A 14,263-nucleotide genomic window follows, 5' to 3' on the forward strand; every position below is an offset into this window, starting at 1 on the left:
CACAACAGTGAGAGGCCCGCGTACCGCCAAAAAAAAAAAAAGAGTAGCTCCCACTCGCCACAACTAGAGAAAGCCTGCACGCAGCAACGAAGACCCAACACAGCCAAAAATAAATAAAAATAAAATTAATTAATTAAATTTAAAAAATACCATTATAAAGGCACTTGTTTTTGTTGAACTAAGAAGGCTTTTTCTCAAGAGAAAGGGGTTTCTTTGGTGCAATCACCACCAGATCCATCATTAAGTGTCTTACACATTCTTGTCACTTTTATTAATTAGCCTCTATGTCGACAAACAGAAACATAAAGCTACCTAGAATGCAAAAGCTTTCTCATTTGCCTAAGGTGTCTGCCTCTATCTTCAACAAATCCTCGAGGACCGCTCACTGTGAAAACTCCCTTCAGTGGCAGAACTGTCAGCAAAGAGCCATATGCTTTAGAACTGGAGGGGGGACTGAGATCCTTTTAAAGAAAAGTTAAGCATCCTGAAAAGGCCACTAGCCTGAATGTAATGCTTGCATGTGGGTCAAGAGAAGGCTAGTTGACAAAGTCAAGATCTTCAAAAGATACCAAAAGAGTATGGGTTAGGCACTGTAGTAGAAATTTTTTATTAAAAAAAAAATTAGTACACAGCCAACCACCCAGAGAACATTTTTACTTCCTAGTGTATGCTCAAAGATAAAATGGTTGCAGGAGGTTCATCTAACAGCTGATTTGAATGAGCAAAGTGCATCAACATTAGAGGTGACTTCCAAAATTCATGATCTCCGTGCTATATCAGTACATCTATAGGCTTGTTTTTCTGTAGGACACCAGAGACAATTGGTATTTAGAGTCCTCCTAATTCACGGAAATAAAACAATATTACCTGCACCTAGGAAATTTCTCTTTCCATCTTCTCTTGGACCACTTTCAAGTACATATCTCATTTAATTCTCTATCATTTTCCTCAATCCATGATGGCATTCACAAGGAATACCATGTATTATCATACAATGAATCATCCTCTCTGGTTATTATCTTACGTGCCACTCCTGGAACATTCAATTCTTTTTAGGCATTACAGTAGGCCCTCTGTATCTGAGGGCTCGACATCCACGGATTCAACCAACTACAAATCAAAAATATTCTAGGGAAAAAAAATTCCAGAAAGTTCCCCAAGGCAAACCTTGAACCTGCCATGTGCCAGCAGCTATTTACACAGCATTTACAATGTATCAGGTATTATAAATAATTTAGAGATAATTTAAAGTGTATGAGTGGATATGTGTGGGTTATATGTAAATGCTATACCATTTTATAAAAGGAACTTGAGTATCAGTGGGGTTTGATATTTGCAGGGAGTCCTGGAACCAGTCCTCCTCAGACACCAGGGACGACTGCATGTCTTAAATTTGGGATAGACTCCTTTTTTCTATACGTGTGTGTGTGTGTGCGTGTGTGTGTATCCCAACACCACTCTATCTGAACCCCGCCCTCATGAGCCATTTGAAAAGTCAAAGATCTTAACATAAAAATTTAAAAAAAGGAGTAGTGGGCTTCCCTGGTGGCACAGTGGTTGAGAGTCCGCCTGCCGATGCAGGGGACACGGGTTCGTGCCCCGGTCCGGGAAGATCCCACATGCCTTGGAGCGGCTAGGCCCGTGAGCCATGGCCGCTAAGCCTGCGCGTCCGGAGCTTGTGCTCTGTAGCAGGAGAGGCCACAACAGTGAGAGACCCGCGTATCGCAAAAAATAAAAATAAAAATAAATAAAAATAAAAATAAAAATAAATAAAAATAAAAATAAAAAAAGGAGCACTGACCCTATGCAAAATGTACACACTGACTTTTTTAAAACCTTTCCCTTTTAACTTTTTATACAATTTCAAGAAGTAATATTTTAGCTATCTTTGTGACAATGTTACTGATTTTCACTTTACTGCCTGGTAACTAATAATTTTAATCAACTCTTTGATTTCCTATGATGCTAAATTCTAAACCAAGCACCTACGGTGTGCCAGGAATTATACTAGTGGCATAAAGATAAATAAGCAGGGGTCACTGGCCCAGGGACTCACAGTCTAATGAAGAAGGCACAAGTAAATAACAACCAAGTAAAAGTTAATGTTTTTGGTACTATAATATGTATATAGTTCAAGTATAATGCAAAATCAGGTCATTTCCAGGTCCCAGGAGATGGTCATCTCTACCCCTCCCTCTAAGTCATCCAAACCAACCGCATCATCTTACCTCCTAAACCCGCTTCTTCCTCACATGATCCCTCAACTGTTACACGGCCCCACAGTCCTAGCAATCAACATGGCTGGAACTTTCCAAGTCATCAGTTAAGTCCTCTTCTGTGCAGGGCTCACAGAGCCATACAAACAGTATGCCAAGCTTACCATGCCTCAGTGATACCTTTTTTAAGACTCCTCATTCTGTCTTACTTTCATCCTTTTAACTCTTACCTAGACAAACGTATAATCTCCTATCCAGTTTCCTGCTTCTTGGCTCACCCACTTTATACCGTGCTGGCAGACTACTCTGCAGAAAGCAAGATCTTTCTAAAGAACAACATCTGAATCATCTGCAACCTTGTCCCAACCTTTCCAACTTGGGTTCCAGCTGCCAGTCTCTTTCGCACACTCTGTGGTCCTAATCAACTATATTTACATAATGGTATCCCAAATACCCCAACTCTGTATCTTTCTCGGACAGTTCTTATTAAAAATCCACAGTTTCCTATCTCCCCAAGTACCCATCCCAGCCATATTTTAAGATCCAAATTTAATGAAGCCTTTTCTGAGAAGCTTTACCCTGCTTCTCTCATCTAAAAAAAAATTGCTTTCTCTTTTGAATTCCCCCAGCAATTTATTTGTGCCTCTATTTCTTAAACTAATGTTATCTTCCCCGATAGAATGGATTTTTAAAAGCAGGAGCTCTGTCCCCTCAAAGCCAACATTTGTATGTACTTAGTAATCAGTAAATCCTTTCTGAATATATTAATGCCTGTTAGTTTTACTTTTCAGTCAAACACAGAGTCAAGCAGCAGTATCTTAACAAGCTGGACCACTCACCTGATTTCCGCAGGGAACTGTGCATTTGTGACCAGGAAACTGGAGATTTTATGCTCGTGGAGTAGCTTCAAAAACCTGTTGATTTCTGGGTACATGATGGGTTCTCCCACAAGGGATAATGCACAGTGCTTTACTGTCATTCCTTCCTCAAAGCGTTCCTCTCTGACACCTGGCACTCCTGGAGAACATGGTGGAAAGGAACAAGCTCAATAAGGCACAGAGAGAGGACATCACTTTTATTTTTCTTAATTAAAATTTTAAAAATTTTTCTTAATTGTTCTTTGATTTTAGAGGGCAAGATTACTTTTGATACCAGCCAAATAATACAAAACAAGAGCCTGGGGGCGGGGGGCAACCCTAACGTTATTAAACCAGAAAAACTAGAATTATTATATCAGCAATCTCATCCTTCCTTTTAGTACTAATTAAACTACATCAATACAAGCAGGCAAAACTAACTTTGTTATTAGCTAATTATTTGGAACACAGAATGTATTACTTTCCATAATTTGCTTAGCTCTGCATTCTTTCATGTTGATGTAAGACAGTGAACTCAGTAAAGCTGCATAAGGAAAGCCTCTCCTATACCAATCATTGCCGCCTTCATTCCTCAGGTATTTTGAGTTGAGAAACTAAACGCAGTCGGTCCAAAAGAACAGAGAAGAGAAAAAGAAGCCTGCAGTTCTCACCTTTGGCTTCATATTGGAATCACCTGGAGAGTATGGTAAACTACGGCAGCCTAGGTCCACTGCCAAAGATTCTGATTAACTGGAGTGGATGCAAGCCAGAGTAACGGGAGCTTTCAAAGTTCCTCAGGTGATTCGAATGTGCAGCCAAAGTGAAAAACCACTGCATAAACCAGAAGCCTCCAAACTTATATGCTAACTAGAATCACCTTGGAACTGTCAACGTTCCAAATTCCACGCCACAGAACAGACCAATGAAATCACCATCTCTGGTGGAGGAGCAGAGGCATCAGGAGCTTTTGAAGTTCCCCAGGTGATCCCAATATGCAGACAAGTTTGGGGAACCACTGCCACATACCACTGGTTCTGGACCCTAGTTAGACATTGAGAAATAACCCAAAGAACTTTAAAAAATCCCAGTGTCCAGGCAGTATCCCAAGCCAATCAAATCACAATCTCTAGGGATGAGAGCCTGAGACATCTGTATTTTTTAAATGCTCCCCATGTGATTAGAGTGGACAGGATGGGTTAAGCAGCACTACTCTAGACTCGGTGTACTGTAGGAAAGCATGCATGAAAAAAACAATAGAAAGAATGCTTGAAAGTCCCTCAATCTAACACAGAGTTTGAAAGACTTGGAAATTGCTTAAAAAGGCAAATAAAAACATATCTCCTTTACTTCAGATATTTCTATCCATTACGCTAGTTTCTTTTTGAAGAACACATTCTCTCTAAAGGATACAGATTCCTCACTGAGATTGGAGGTAGGAGGAAACACGTTCATATTCCCTCTCAGTCATTTATGAGCCGTCTCTGAAAAGTAGTTTTCTTGACTGTAAGCAGTACTTAGCCCAAAGAATGTTTCTTAGAATTAAATGAGATAATGCATGGAAAAGCTTTAGAAGAGGGCCTAGCACACACACAAAAACATTCATTAAGGATTTTTTCTTCTCATCACCTTTATCCTGGTTTCTTAAAATGATTAAATCCCAGTCACTATCACCTTAAAGAACAACAACAACAAATCTGGAGAAAATAAAGTTAGCTTTCACTGCTTGCTTGTGCTTTAGTTTCCAGGAAGTGACTTTATTTTACACACACACACAGGCACACACACACAATCTACTTGGAAATAAACAAGGGCAAGTAAGTACCCAAGACATCAAACCAACATAATGCTGCTAAAATCAGAACAATCTAAAAGTGGCAGCTTTTATCTTCTTTTATGACTACCTAACTGCAATTCTAAGAATGTATTTCATGTCAGTATTTGGGGGATGAATAATTTTTTAAGTTATTGAAATCTAATATCTTAAGTGAATCAAGGTTTTAAATAAAACTTGATCCATAACGCAGTCTGTGTTACCAAGACAACTCAGCATTAAGTATAAAATTTCCTTTTTGTTAAAGAAAAGAAAATCAGTAACTTTAATCTCGCTGGGAGAAGATGAGTAGAGGGCAGATTTAATCAGAACTGCAAAATTAACCTAAAACTCTGAAAGCAGAATGACTGAACACTGGCTGGGCCCTAACCACTGGAAGTCAGACACACCAGGTCCAAATTCTTGCTCTACCACTAGGCTGGTCTGTGTCCTGGGTCAAGCCACTCACCCCCTCTACACCCATTCCCTAATCTATAAGATAGGGAGTTCACATGCACACAGTTATGAATTCAACGAAATAAGCCACATGAAATAACAGGTCTGGTACCAGGCCCAGCACATAAGCATTCAAAAATATCTTATTTTTATTATAGTAATTACTTCATGAATTGAAATAGAAATTCAATTATTTCCATTATTTTAAATAAAATGGTCATTCAATTCAACATACAGTTGACCCTTGAACAACAAGGGCTAGAACTGTGCAGGCCCACATATACGTGGATTTTTATATATGTGTGTGTGTGTGTCTGTGTGTATACACACACAGACACACACACACACACACACTGGAAAATTTTTTGGAGATTTGTGACAATTTGAAAAAACTAGCAGATGCCCCCCACAGCACAGAAATATCCAGAAAATTTAAGAAAAACTTAGGTATATCACAAATGCATAAAATATATGTAGATACTTGTCTATTTTATCATTCACTACCATAAAATACACATAAATTTTTTTTTTTTGGCCAGCCACGCAGCATGCAGGATCTTCCCCGACCAGGGATGGGACCTTGGGAGCTCAGAGTCTTAACCACTGGACCGCCAGGGAAGTCTCAAATACACATAAATTTTTAAAAAGTTAAAATGTATCAAAACGTACTCACAAAAACACTTAAGGACCACACACAGGCACCATTCCCAGTCCAGAGAAATGTAAACAAATGTAAAGTTGCAGTATTAAATCATAACTGCACAAAATTAACCGTAGTACCGATTGTACCTCGGTAACAATTTCCTAGGACCTCCTGTTGCTACTGCACTGAGCAGCAAGTGTTGCAAGTATCTGCTTGAAACGCCACGCCACGTGAGGCTCATCATCTCCACGTGAGCAGTTCATCTCTCCAGTCAATTGCAAATTGCAGTCAAAGGCAATCTCTCGCAGTTCTCTCGTAGTTTTCATCATGTTTGTGCAATACCATGAACCTTGAAGTAACACCACGGGACCCACACGATGTGCCATTAGTGATGCTGGAAGTGCTCCCAAGAAGCAGAGAAAAATCATCACATGACAAGAAGAGGGTGAATGGCTTGATATGTACCGCAGATTCAGATCTGCAGCTGCCGTTGGCTGCCACTTCAAGATAAATGAGTCCAGTGTAAGGACCATTGTTAAAAGAAAGAAAAGGAAATTCATGAAGCTGTCGCTGCAGCTACACCAGCAGGCGTGAAAACCTTGCGCTTTTTGCAAAACGCCTTTGTATCTCATACTGAAAATGCAGCTTTTATGTGGGTGCAGGATTGTTATAAAAAAGGCATACCTATAGATGAATATGAGTGAAAAGGCGAAGTCATTATATGACAACTTAAAGCAAAAGGAAGGTGAAGGATCTAAAGCTCGAGAATGTAATGCCAGCAAAGGATGGTTTGATGATTTTAGAAAGAGGTTTGGTTTTTAACATGTCAAGGTAACAGGAGAAGCAGCTTCTGCCAACCAAGAGGCAGCAAAGGAATTCCCAGCAAAGAAAATCATTGAGAAGAAAGGATATCTGCCGGAACGGGTTTTTAATGTAGTCAAAACTGCTCTATTCTGGGGTGCAAAAAATAAACCTCAAAGGACATTTATTAGTAAGGAAGAGAAGCCAGCACCAGGATTTAAGGCAGGAAGGGCTAGGCTAACTCTACCATTCTGGGCAAATGCAGTAGGGTTTACGATCACGACTGCCCTTCTCTATAAAGCTGCTAACCCCTGAGCCTTGGAGGGAAAAGATAAAAACCAGCTGCCAGGCTTTTGGTTGTACAAAAAGAAGGCCTGGACAGTGAGAACACTTTTTCTGGACTGATTCCATGGATGCTTTGTCCCTGAAGTCAGGAAGTACCTTGCTGGTAAGGGACTGTCTTTTAAAGTTCGTTTGATATTGGATAATGCCCCTGGCCATCCAGACCCCATGAGTTCAACACCAAAGGCGTCAAAGTGGTCTCCTTGCCCCCAAACACAACATCTCTAATTCAGCCTCTAGATGAGGGGGTCGGAAGGACCTTTAAGGCTCATTACACATGGTACTCTATGGAAAGGACTGTCAGATCCCTGACAGACAGAACATTAGGAAAGTCTGAAAGGGTTACACCACTGAAGATGCCATCCTTGTTCTAGAAAAATGTGTGAAAGCCATCAAGCCAAAAACAATAAATTCCTGCTACAGAAAACTGTGTCTATTTGTTGGGCATGACTTCCCAGGATTTACAACAGAGCCAATCAAGGAAATCACGAAAAGAGATTGTGGATATAGTTAACAACAACAACAACAAAAAAGGTGGGGCTTCAAGATATGGGTCTTGGAGACATTCAGGAGCTAGCAGACACCACACCAGAGGAGCGAACAGAAGGTGACTGCATGGAGATGAGCGCTTCCTAACCAGTGTCAGACGACGAGGAAGAAGACAAAGAAGCAGTGCCAGAAGCCAACGGACACGAGGCAATCTCAGAAGCGTTCGATTATTCAAGACTGCTTTTGACTTCTTTTACGACATGGACCCTCCTCCTATGATATGGGCACTGAGACTAAAGCAAGTGGTGGAAGAAGGACTGGTACCATATAGAAACGCTTTTAGAGAAATGAAAAAGCAAAAAAGTCAGACAGAAATTACTATGTATTTACATAAAGTCACACTGACTGTGCCTGCCTGCCTCTCCTGCCTCCCCTCCCCCACCCGAGACAGCAGGGAGATGCTGACATGTCCATGGAATCTGAGTAACATGGATGGCCACGGCAGGGTTTTGAGAAGGGTGGCCTAAGAAGGGTGGATCACGTTGGGTGCTATGTTGAGAACAGAGGGGGCAAGCAGAGAGGCTAACACGCCACAAGGATAGTACATAATCTAAGCAGGAAATGATGGTGGCTTGGACCAAGGTGGTGGCAGTGGAGGTGGCAAGAAGGGCTCATCAGCTGGGCCTATTTCAAAGGTATAGTCAAAGGCTCTATTTTGAAGGTACGTTTGAAGGATTTTCTAATGGACTGGATGTAGGTTATGAGAAACAGAGAGGTGTCAATGATTTCTATAAAGTTTTTGGCCTAAGCAAGAGTCACCATTAATTGAGACAAGCTGGCGGTAAGAAAGCCTTAGGGGTAACATGGAGGTAACAAGTATTGGGGGGTGGGAAAGGGGGTGGAGGTAGATACCATGTGTTCAATTTTGGACACGTGAAGTTTAATATGTCTGTTAGATAGCTGAATTTGTGTCCAACATTCAAGTTTGGATTCTGGGAGAAAGGCCTAGGCGGAAATAAACATTTTTGCGAAATGGATGGTATTTCTATCCAAGGGCCCGAAGCAGATTACCAAGGCGAAAAGGGCAGTTAGAGAAGAGGACCAAGGACTGAAGTCTACGCAATCACGTATCTGAGGAAAGAAGAGGGACCGACAAAGGACGTTACCAGGGAAGAATGAGGAAAACTTAAAGGCAAAAAGACCAACTGCCATCTTCTCAGAGAGCTACAGCTAATAAATATCAGACAACTACAAAAACAAACAAAAACCAAGACCAAAAACAAGCCTGTGGATAAGGCTTTTAAAAGAATAATTCTGGGATTTTAAAATTATCCTAATTTTCTCAAAAGTAAGGCACTGAGAATATGTAAAACCTTGATTTTCTCCTTCAAGAAGCACATTTCTATTTCATGCTCACTGTCAGAGGCGATTACAGTGCTCCTCCAAAAACAAGGCCCTCAGGGACTCTACCTCATGCTGTCTTTCACTGTCCTCAAAGAAATATGTCAGAAAATAAGACATCCTCCAAATTTCTAATGGAAAGCAGTCCTGGGGCAGGAGGACAGCCCAGGCAACAGCAGACACTACATTTCAGTAGCAAATCTATAGGGATATTTCCCACTGTGTGTCTGTCTGCCTCTCTGTCTCTCTCGCTCTCTCACTCACACACACAGGGCCTGTTCACTTCATGTTTGCCTAAACCTTATCCCTTTCACCTCTAAACTCTGCTTTGGTTTTGTTTTGTTGTTGTTGTTTTTGTTTTTTGGTTTGGAGGTTTTTGTTGTTGTTGTCGTTTTCTTTGTTTTTGTTTTTTCTTAAGCAAGTTTTGTGACATTTCTCAGCCTGAACAGCTTCCTGATCCTGAACACTCACTACAGTCATCATATTAACTAGGAAGCACACCTTACCTCACTGAAAGATGCCAAAGCAAAAACTTAAGATTCCAGAATTTTTATCCTAAGGTCATAGCAATAAGCTGAATAACCCAGAAATAAAAATGATAAAAGGTTCGGGCTTCCCTGGTGGTGCAGTGGTTAGGAATCTGCCTGCCAACACAGGCGACATGGGTTCAAGCCCTGGTCCGGGAAGATCCCACATGCCGCAGAACAACTAGGCCCGTGCACCACAACTACTGACCCCACGTGCCACAACTACTGAAGCCCATGCACCTAGAGCTGGTGCTCCGCAACAAGAGATGCCACCACGATGAGAAGCCCGAGCACCACAGCGAAGAGTACCCCCGCTCGCCACAACTAGAGAAAGCCCACACGCAGCAATGAAGACACAACGCAGCCAAAAATAAATAAATAAATTTTTTAAATGATATAAGGTTCAATGTAGAGTATTCCTATTTCTTTGGGGGTTGATTACCCCCCTCTATTCTGAATACTTTCTTATGCCTTTTTTTTTTTTGGAATTGACGTATAATTGATATGTGTGAGTATTCCTCTTTCTAAAGATTGGACCAATCAGAAATAAAACATTTTCTTCCTTCTTCTCAAATAACAATATAGTTCCTGGCCAAAGATGTTCCTAAGAACCGCTCCCGGCTGAAAGTCATATATAATATATCTTTGATACAGCCACTTCCACTATGATGTTTATTTCATAAATAAGCTTCAGAAAACAATTAGCAGGTGGTGTTCTCTTCCCCGCCTCCCTGACATTCCTTTTGGATGTGTACTTTAGCACACCTCATTCCTGAGGACCATCTGTTGGAGACCCTTTATTTTTCGCATTACTTCACTTCTAGCTTAAACTATAGATAAAAACATGCAGCAACAAATGATGTCGCCTTCACATTTGCACATTCAGCACTGAGGACGTTCCTCACAGAGAGTGTTCACTCACTTGATGTCAGCTGAACTGATGGGAAGCTGAGCTAAAGAAACCTGAACTCCATTCTCTGAAAACTATTTCTCCCTGCCATGGTGGTATTTAGAGGGGGGCAGTGAGCATTTTGAAAAAAGGCTGAGTTGCACTGTAATTCTGACCTACTTGTAATCAATGTAAAGTTAATTGTGCATGCATATAAAGGGAAAGCTAATAAAAGTCATGGGAAGAAAGCTGGTTTAATGATCAATGAAATAACTGAAAAGACAATGATTGCCCTTGGAATTGAGAATAGATGCATGAAAAGGAAATGTTTAAAAGATGAGTATATCTTCAAAGTGTGCTCAAGGCTGGCCACTCAGCTAAAGCTGGACACTCAGAGGCAAAAACAACAGTACGCACAAGTCTCATCCTACACAAAAATACGATCATCAAATGACTGAACCAGACCCATAGGAGAGAGCGGGTGATCATCATGGGCTAGGAAAGCACCCTGTAAAACAGGACTCCAAGCTAGAGTAAGGGAAATTATTAACGAGTGACCTCTAAGGAAAGGCTAAAGTGGAGATACCCAGAAAATGACAAACTAAGAAGGAAATGGAACTAATCATATTGTGGTAATTATTTCACAGTCTATCTATATATCAAATTGTCATGTTGTACATGACACAATGCTATATGTCAACTGTACCTCAGTAAACCTGGAAGAAACTTACACAATGCTATATGTCAATTGCACCTCAGTAAACCCGGAAGAAAACAAGTCATGTTAAAAAAATAATAATTTTATTAGCTGTGATAATGATACTGTGTTGATGAAAAAAATCTAGTGTTTAAAAGAGATTCATATTGAAGTTTGAAGGCAAATGTGATACTTGGGATTTGTCTTAATTACTTCAGCAAAGAAAAAAGGGGAGATAGAGAAGTTAAGTATGGCAAAATTTTGACAATTTTTAAATAGGGGAGAAAAGGATATGGGGGGTTTATTGTGCCATTCTATTTTGTGTATACTTGGATATTTTCATAATACGATTTTTTAAGAAGTTTAGATTAAAAAAGAAATCAGGGCTTCCCTGGTGATGCAGTGGTTAAGAATCCGCCTGCCAATGCAGGGGACATGGGTTCGAGCCCTGGTCCGGTAAGATCCCACATGTTGCAGAGCAACTAAGCCCACGCGCCACAACTACTGAGCCTGCGCTCTAGAGCCCTCGTGCCACAACTACTGAAGCCCATGCGCCTAGAGCCCATGCTCCGCAACAAGAAAAGCCACCGCAGTGAGAAGCCTGCGCACGGCAACGAAGAGTAGCCCCTGCTCACCGCAACTAGAGAAAGCCCGCATGCAGCAAAGAAGACCCAACGCAGCCAAAAATAAATAAATAAAATAAATAAATAATAATTTTAAAAAAAGAAATCAGATCAATTCATGTTATTAGTAAGGAAAAATAACCATGGTCTATTAAAGGGTAAAAATAAAGCACTGTAAATTTTAAAAAAGGAATAAATGTGGAACTAGGAAAAAATAACAGACTCTCCACCATGGGCTGATATGAAATCTAGAGTTACATTCCTGCATCTTTACCATCCAAAAGTAGGATGTGTGTCAGAGCTGCACCCAGGTGATGGCACTCGGTTCAGAAGAGGTAGAGTCACTTGCATTAGTCTCACCATCCTCACCCTGAAGCTGACTATCCAGAAAGGAGGGTGACCTGTTTTATTTATACCCTTAAAGATGAATAAAAGATAGAACATAGAGATTTCACTGATTGCAGGAGGAATTCAGGTTCATTAAAAAAGAAAACTTTAGATTATAACCATTGATAAAGACTGAGTGAAGTTATAAAATCTCACTGCCAAGTTGAATGCCCACAGTAAACAACCATCAATTTGAACACCAGATTTCTTACTGCCAAGAGCCAAGAACATAGAAAACATAATACTCTGAAATATTAAAATTCTATCATTTTGCCAAAGTTATAATAAAAAGAAAAAAATTAACATTTTTGTATCGTAGACCACCCCAGTCTTCCAGAAGAACTTTGGATTCTTACAAATTATGTATTTCATCCTTTGGTAATTAGGGGTTTTTTTTTCCTTTTCTAATACTATAGTTTCACAGCAGGATTTGCTTTGGTTATGAGAGCAATGAGACAGATTTTCAAAAAAGTAATGTCTTGATTAAGCACAGAATAAAGTAAAAAGCATTAACAAACAGTCACCACCATCCAAAAACTGGAAACTAAGGAAGTTCTCATCTTAGTGGAAATATAATGAGAGCTCCTTTATGCACATGTGCCAACCTGTCTACTGCCCATCACACCTTCAAATATACACCTGTTTTCTACTACTACTTTAAAGAAAAACTGCTCTGGTACCCTGAAGAGTGTCAGTGTACAAATATCAACCAGTTCCAATTTGGAAACCTTTCTAGAAAATTTATTGTCGATTATATAAAGACATGATTTGCTGACATGGTAACATTTTGTCAAGTCAATTAATTAAGGTATGCAAAAAGAATCCTTTGTGAGAATTACAAGGGCAAAGTAGATACTCTATTAAAGCTGTTTTTAAGGATGAAATGAATGGCAGTTGTTGAATGTTTGGGGGTCATCCTCACCCCCTTAGGCATTCTCACCCCTACTGAGGATTCACTTGTTCACAGACATGCTCTTTCTTTCTCCCTGCAATCCTGTATCTGTCCTCCCCCTACAAGACTATATATATATATATATATATATATATATATGTATGTTTTAAAACCCTTTTGTCTCTTACGCCATGGATACCTAAAGACAAACCATCTGAGATGCCTACTGATTAAAGCAAGCACAAGGTGGGATTTCCCTGGTGGTCCAGTGGGTAAGACTCCGCCCTTCCAATGTGGGGGGCAGGGGGAGCCCGTGTTCGATCCCTGGTCAGGGAACTAGATCCTGCATGTGTGCTCCAACTAGGAGTCCACATGCCTCAACTAAGAAGTCCACATGCTGCAACTAAAGATCCTGCGTGCCGCAACTAAGACTCAGCGCAGCATAAATATATAAATAATAAAAATAAATATTAAAAAAAAAAGGCAAGCACAAGGTTACTAACCAGGTATACCTTTCTGCACCCTCCAACAAGCTAGGCAGACAACAAAGACTAGTGTTCACCAACCTCACCTAACACATGTTATTAACATGAAGAAAGGCAGCCTCATGATTTATTCATCTCTTATTTCCATTTAAAGTGCACTTGTAAAAATACTCCTGTCAGAAAAATTACCATCAAAACTCAGATTGTCGTTCTGTATCAAGGACATCTCGGAATGGAAAAATGAATGTCTACTCCTCAGGACTGCTTCCTCCCATACAAATCCCCTGGGACACAGTTTATTCAGGGAGATTCCCAGATGTCCAGGAAACACACATCTTCAGCGATCACCCCATTATTTAAGGGTTCAACTGACTCTTTAGGCACTAAACCAAAACAAACTGATTAGACTCTAAGACAAAATTACTGGCATTTCCCTGCTTCTGATATTACTACCAGGGATGGTTCATTTTATGTGTCAACTTGGCTGGGCCATGGTGCCCAGATATTTGGTCAAACATTATTCTGGATGTTGCCGTGAAGGTGTCTTTTGGATGAGATTAATGTTTAAGTCAGTGGGCTTTGAGTAAAGCAGACTGCCCTCTCTAATGTGGGTGGACCCCACCCAATCAACTGAAAGCCTAAAAGAACAAAGGCTGACCTCCCCCAAGCAAGAAGGAATTCTGAAAAAAAAAAAGGGCTTCCCTGGTGGCGCAGTGGTTGAGAGTCCGCCTGCCAATGCAGGGGACGC

At 40.5% G+C, this 14,263-nt stretch overlaps 1 protein-coding gene across 1 annotated transcript in view; it reads right to left on the reverse strand.

Annotated features, from left to right (window-relative positions):
* LOC103068508 (S-adenosyl-L-methionine-dependent tRNA 4-demethylwyosine synthase) overlaps positions 1-14,263 on the reverse strand; it is a 152,488-nt gene that overhangs the window by 79,018 nt on the left and 59,207 nt on the right. Inside the window, exon 7 of the mRNA XM_007469913.1 lies at positions 3,056-3,233. Coding sequence (XP_007469975.1) covers positions 3,056-3,233 — 178 coding nt within the window. The remainder of the gene's footprint in view (positions 1-3,055; positions 3,234-14,263) is intronic.

This window comes from Lipotes vexillifer, unplaced genomic scaffold, assembly GCF_000442215.2.
Source record: "Lipotes vexillifer unplaced genomic scaffold, Lipotes_vexillifer_v1.1 scaffold128, whole genome shotgun sequence".
NCBI classification, from domain to species: Eukaryota; Metazoa; Chordata; class Mammalia; order Artiodactyla; family Lipotidae; genus Lipotes; species Lipotes vexillifer.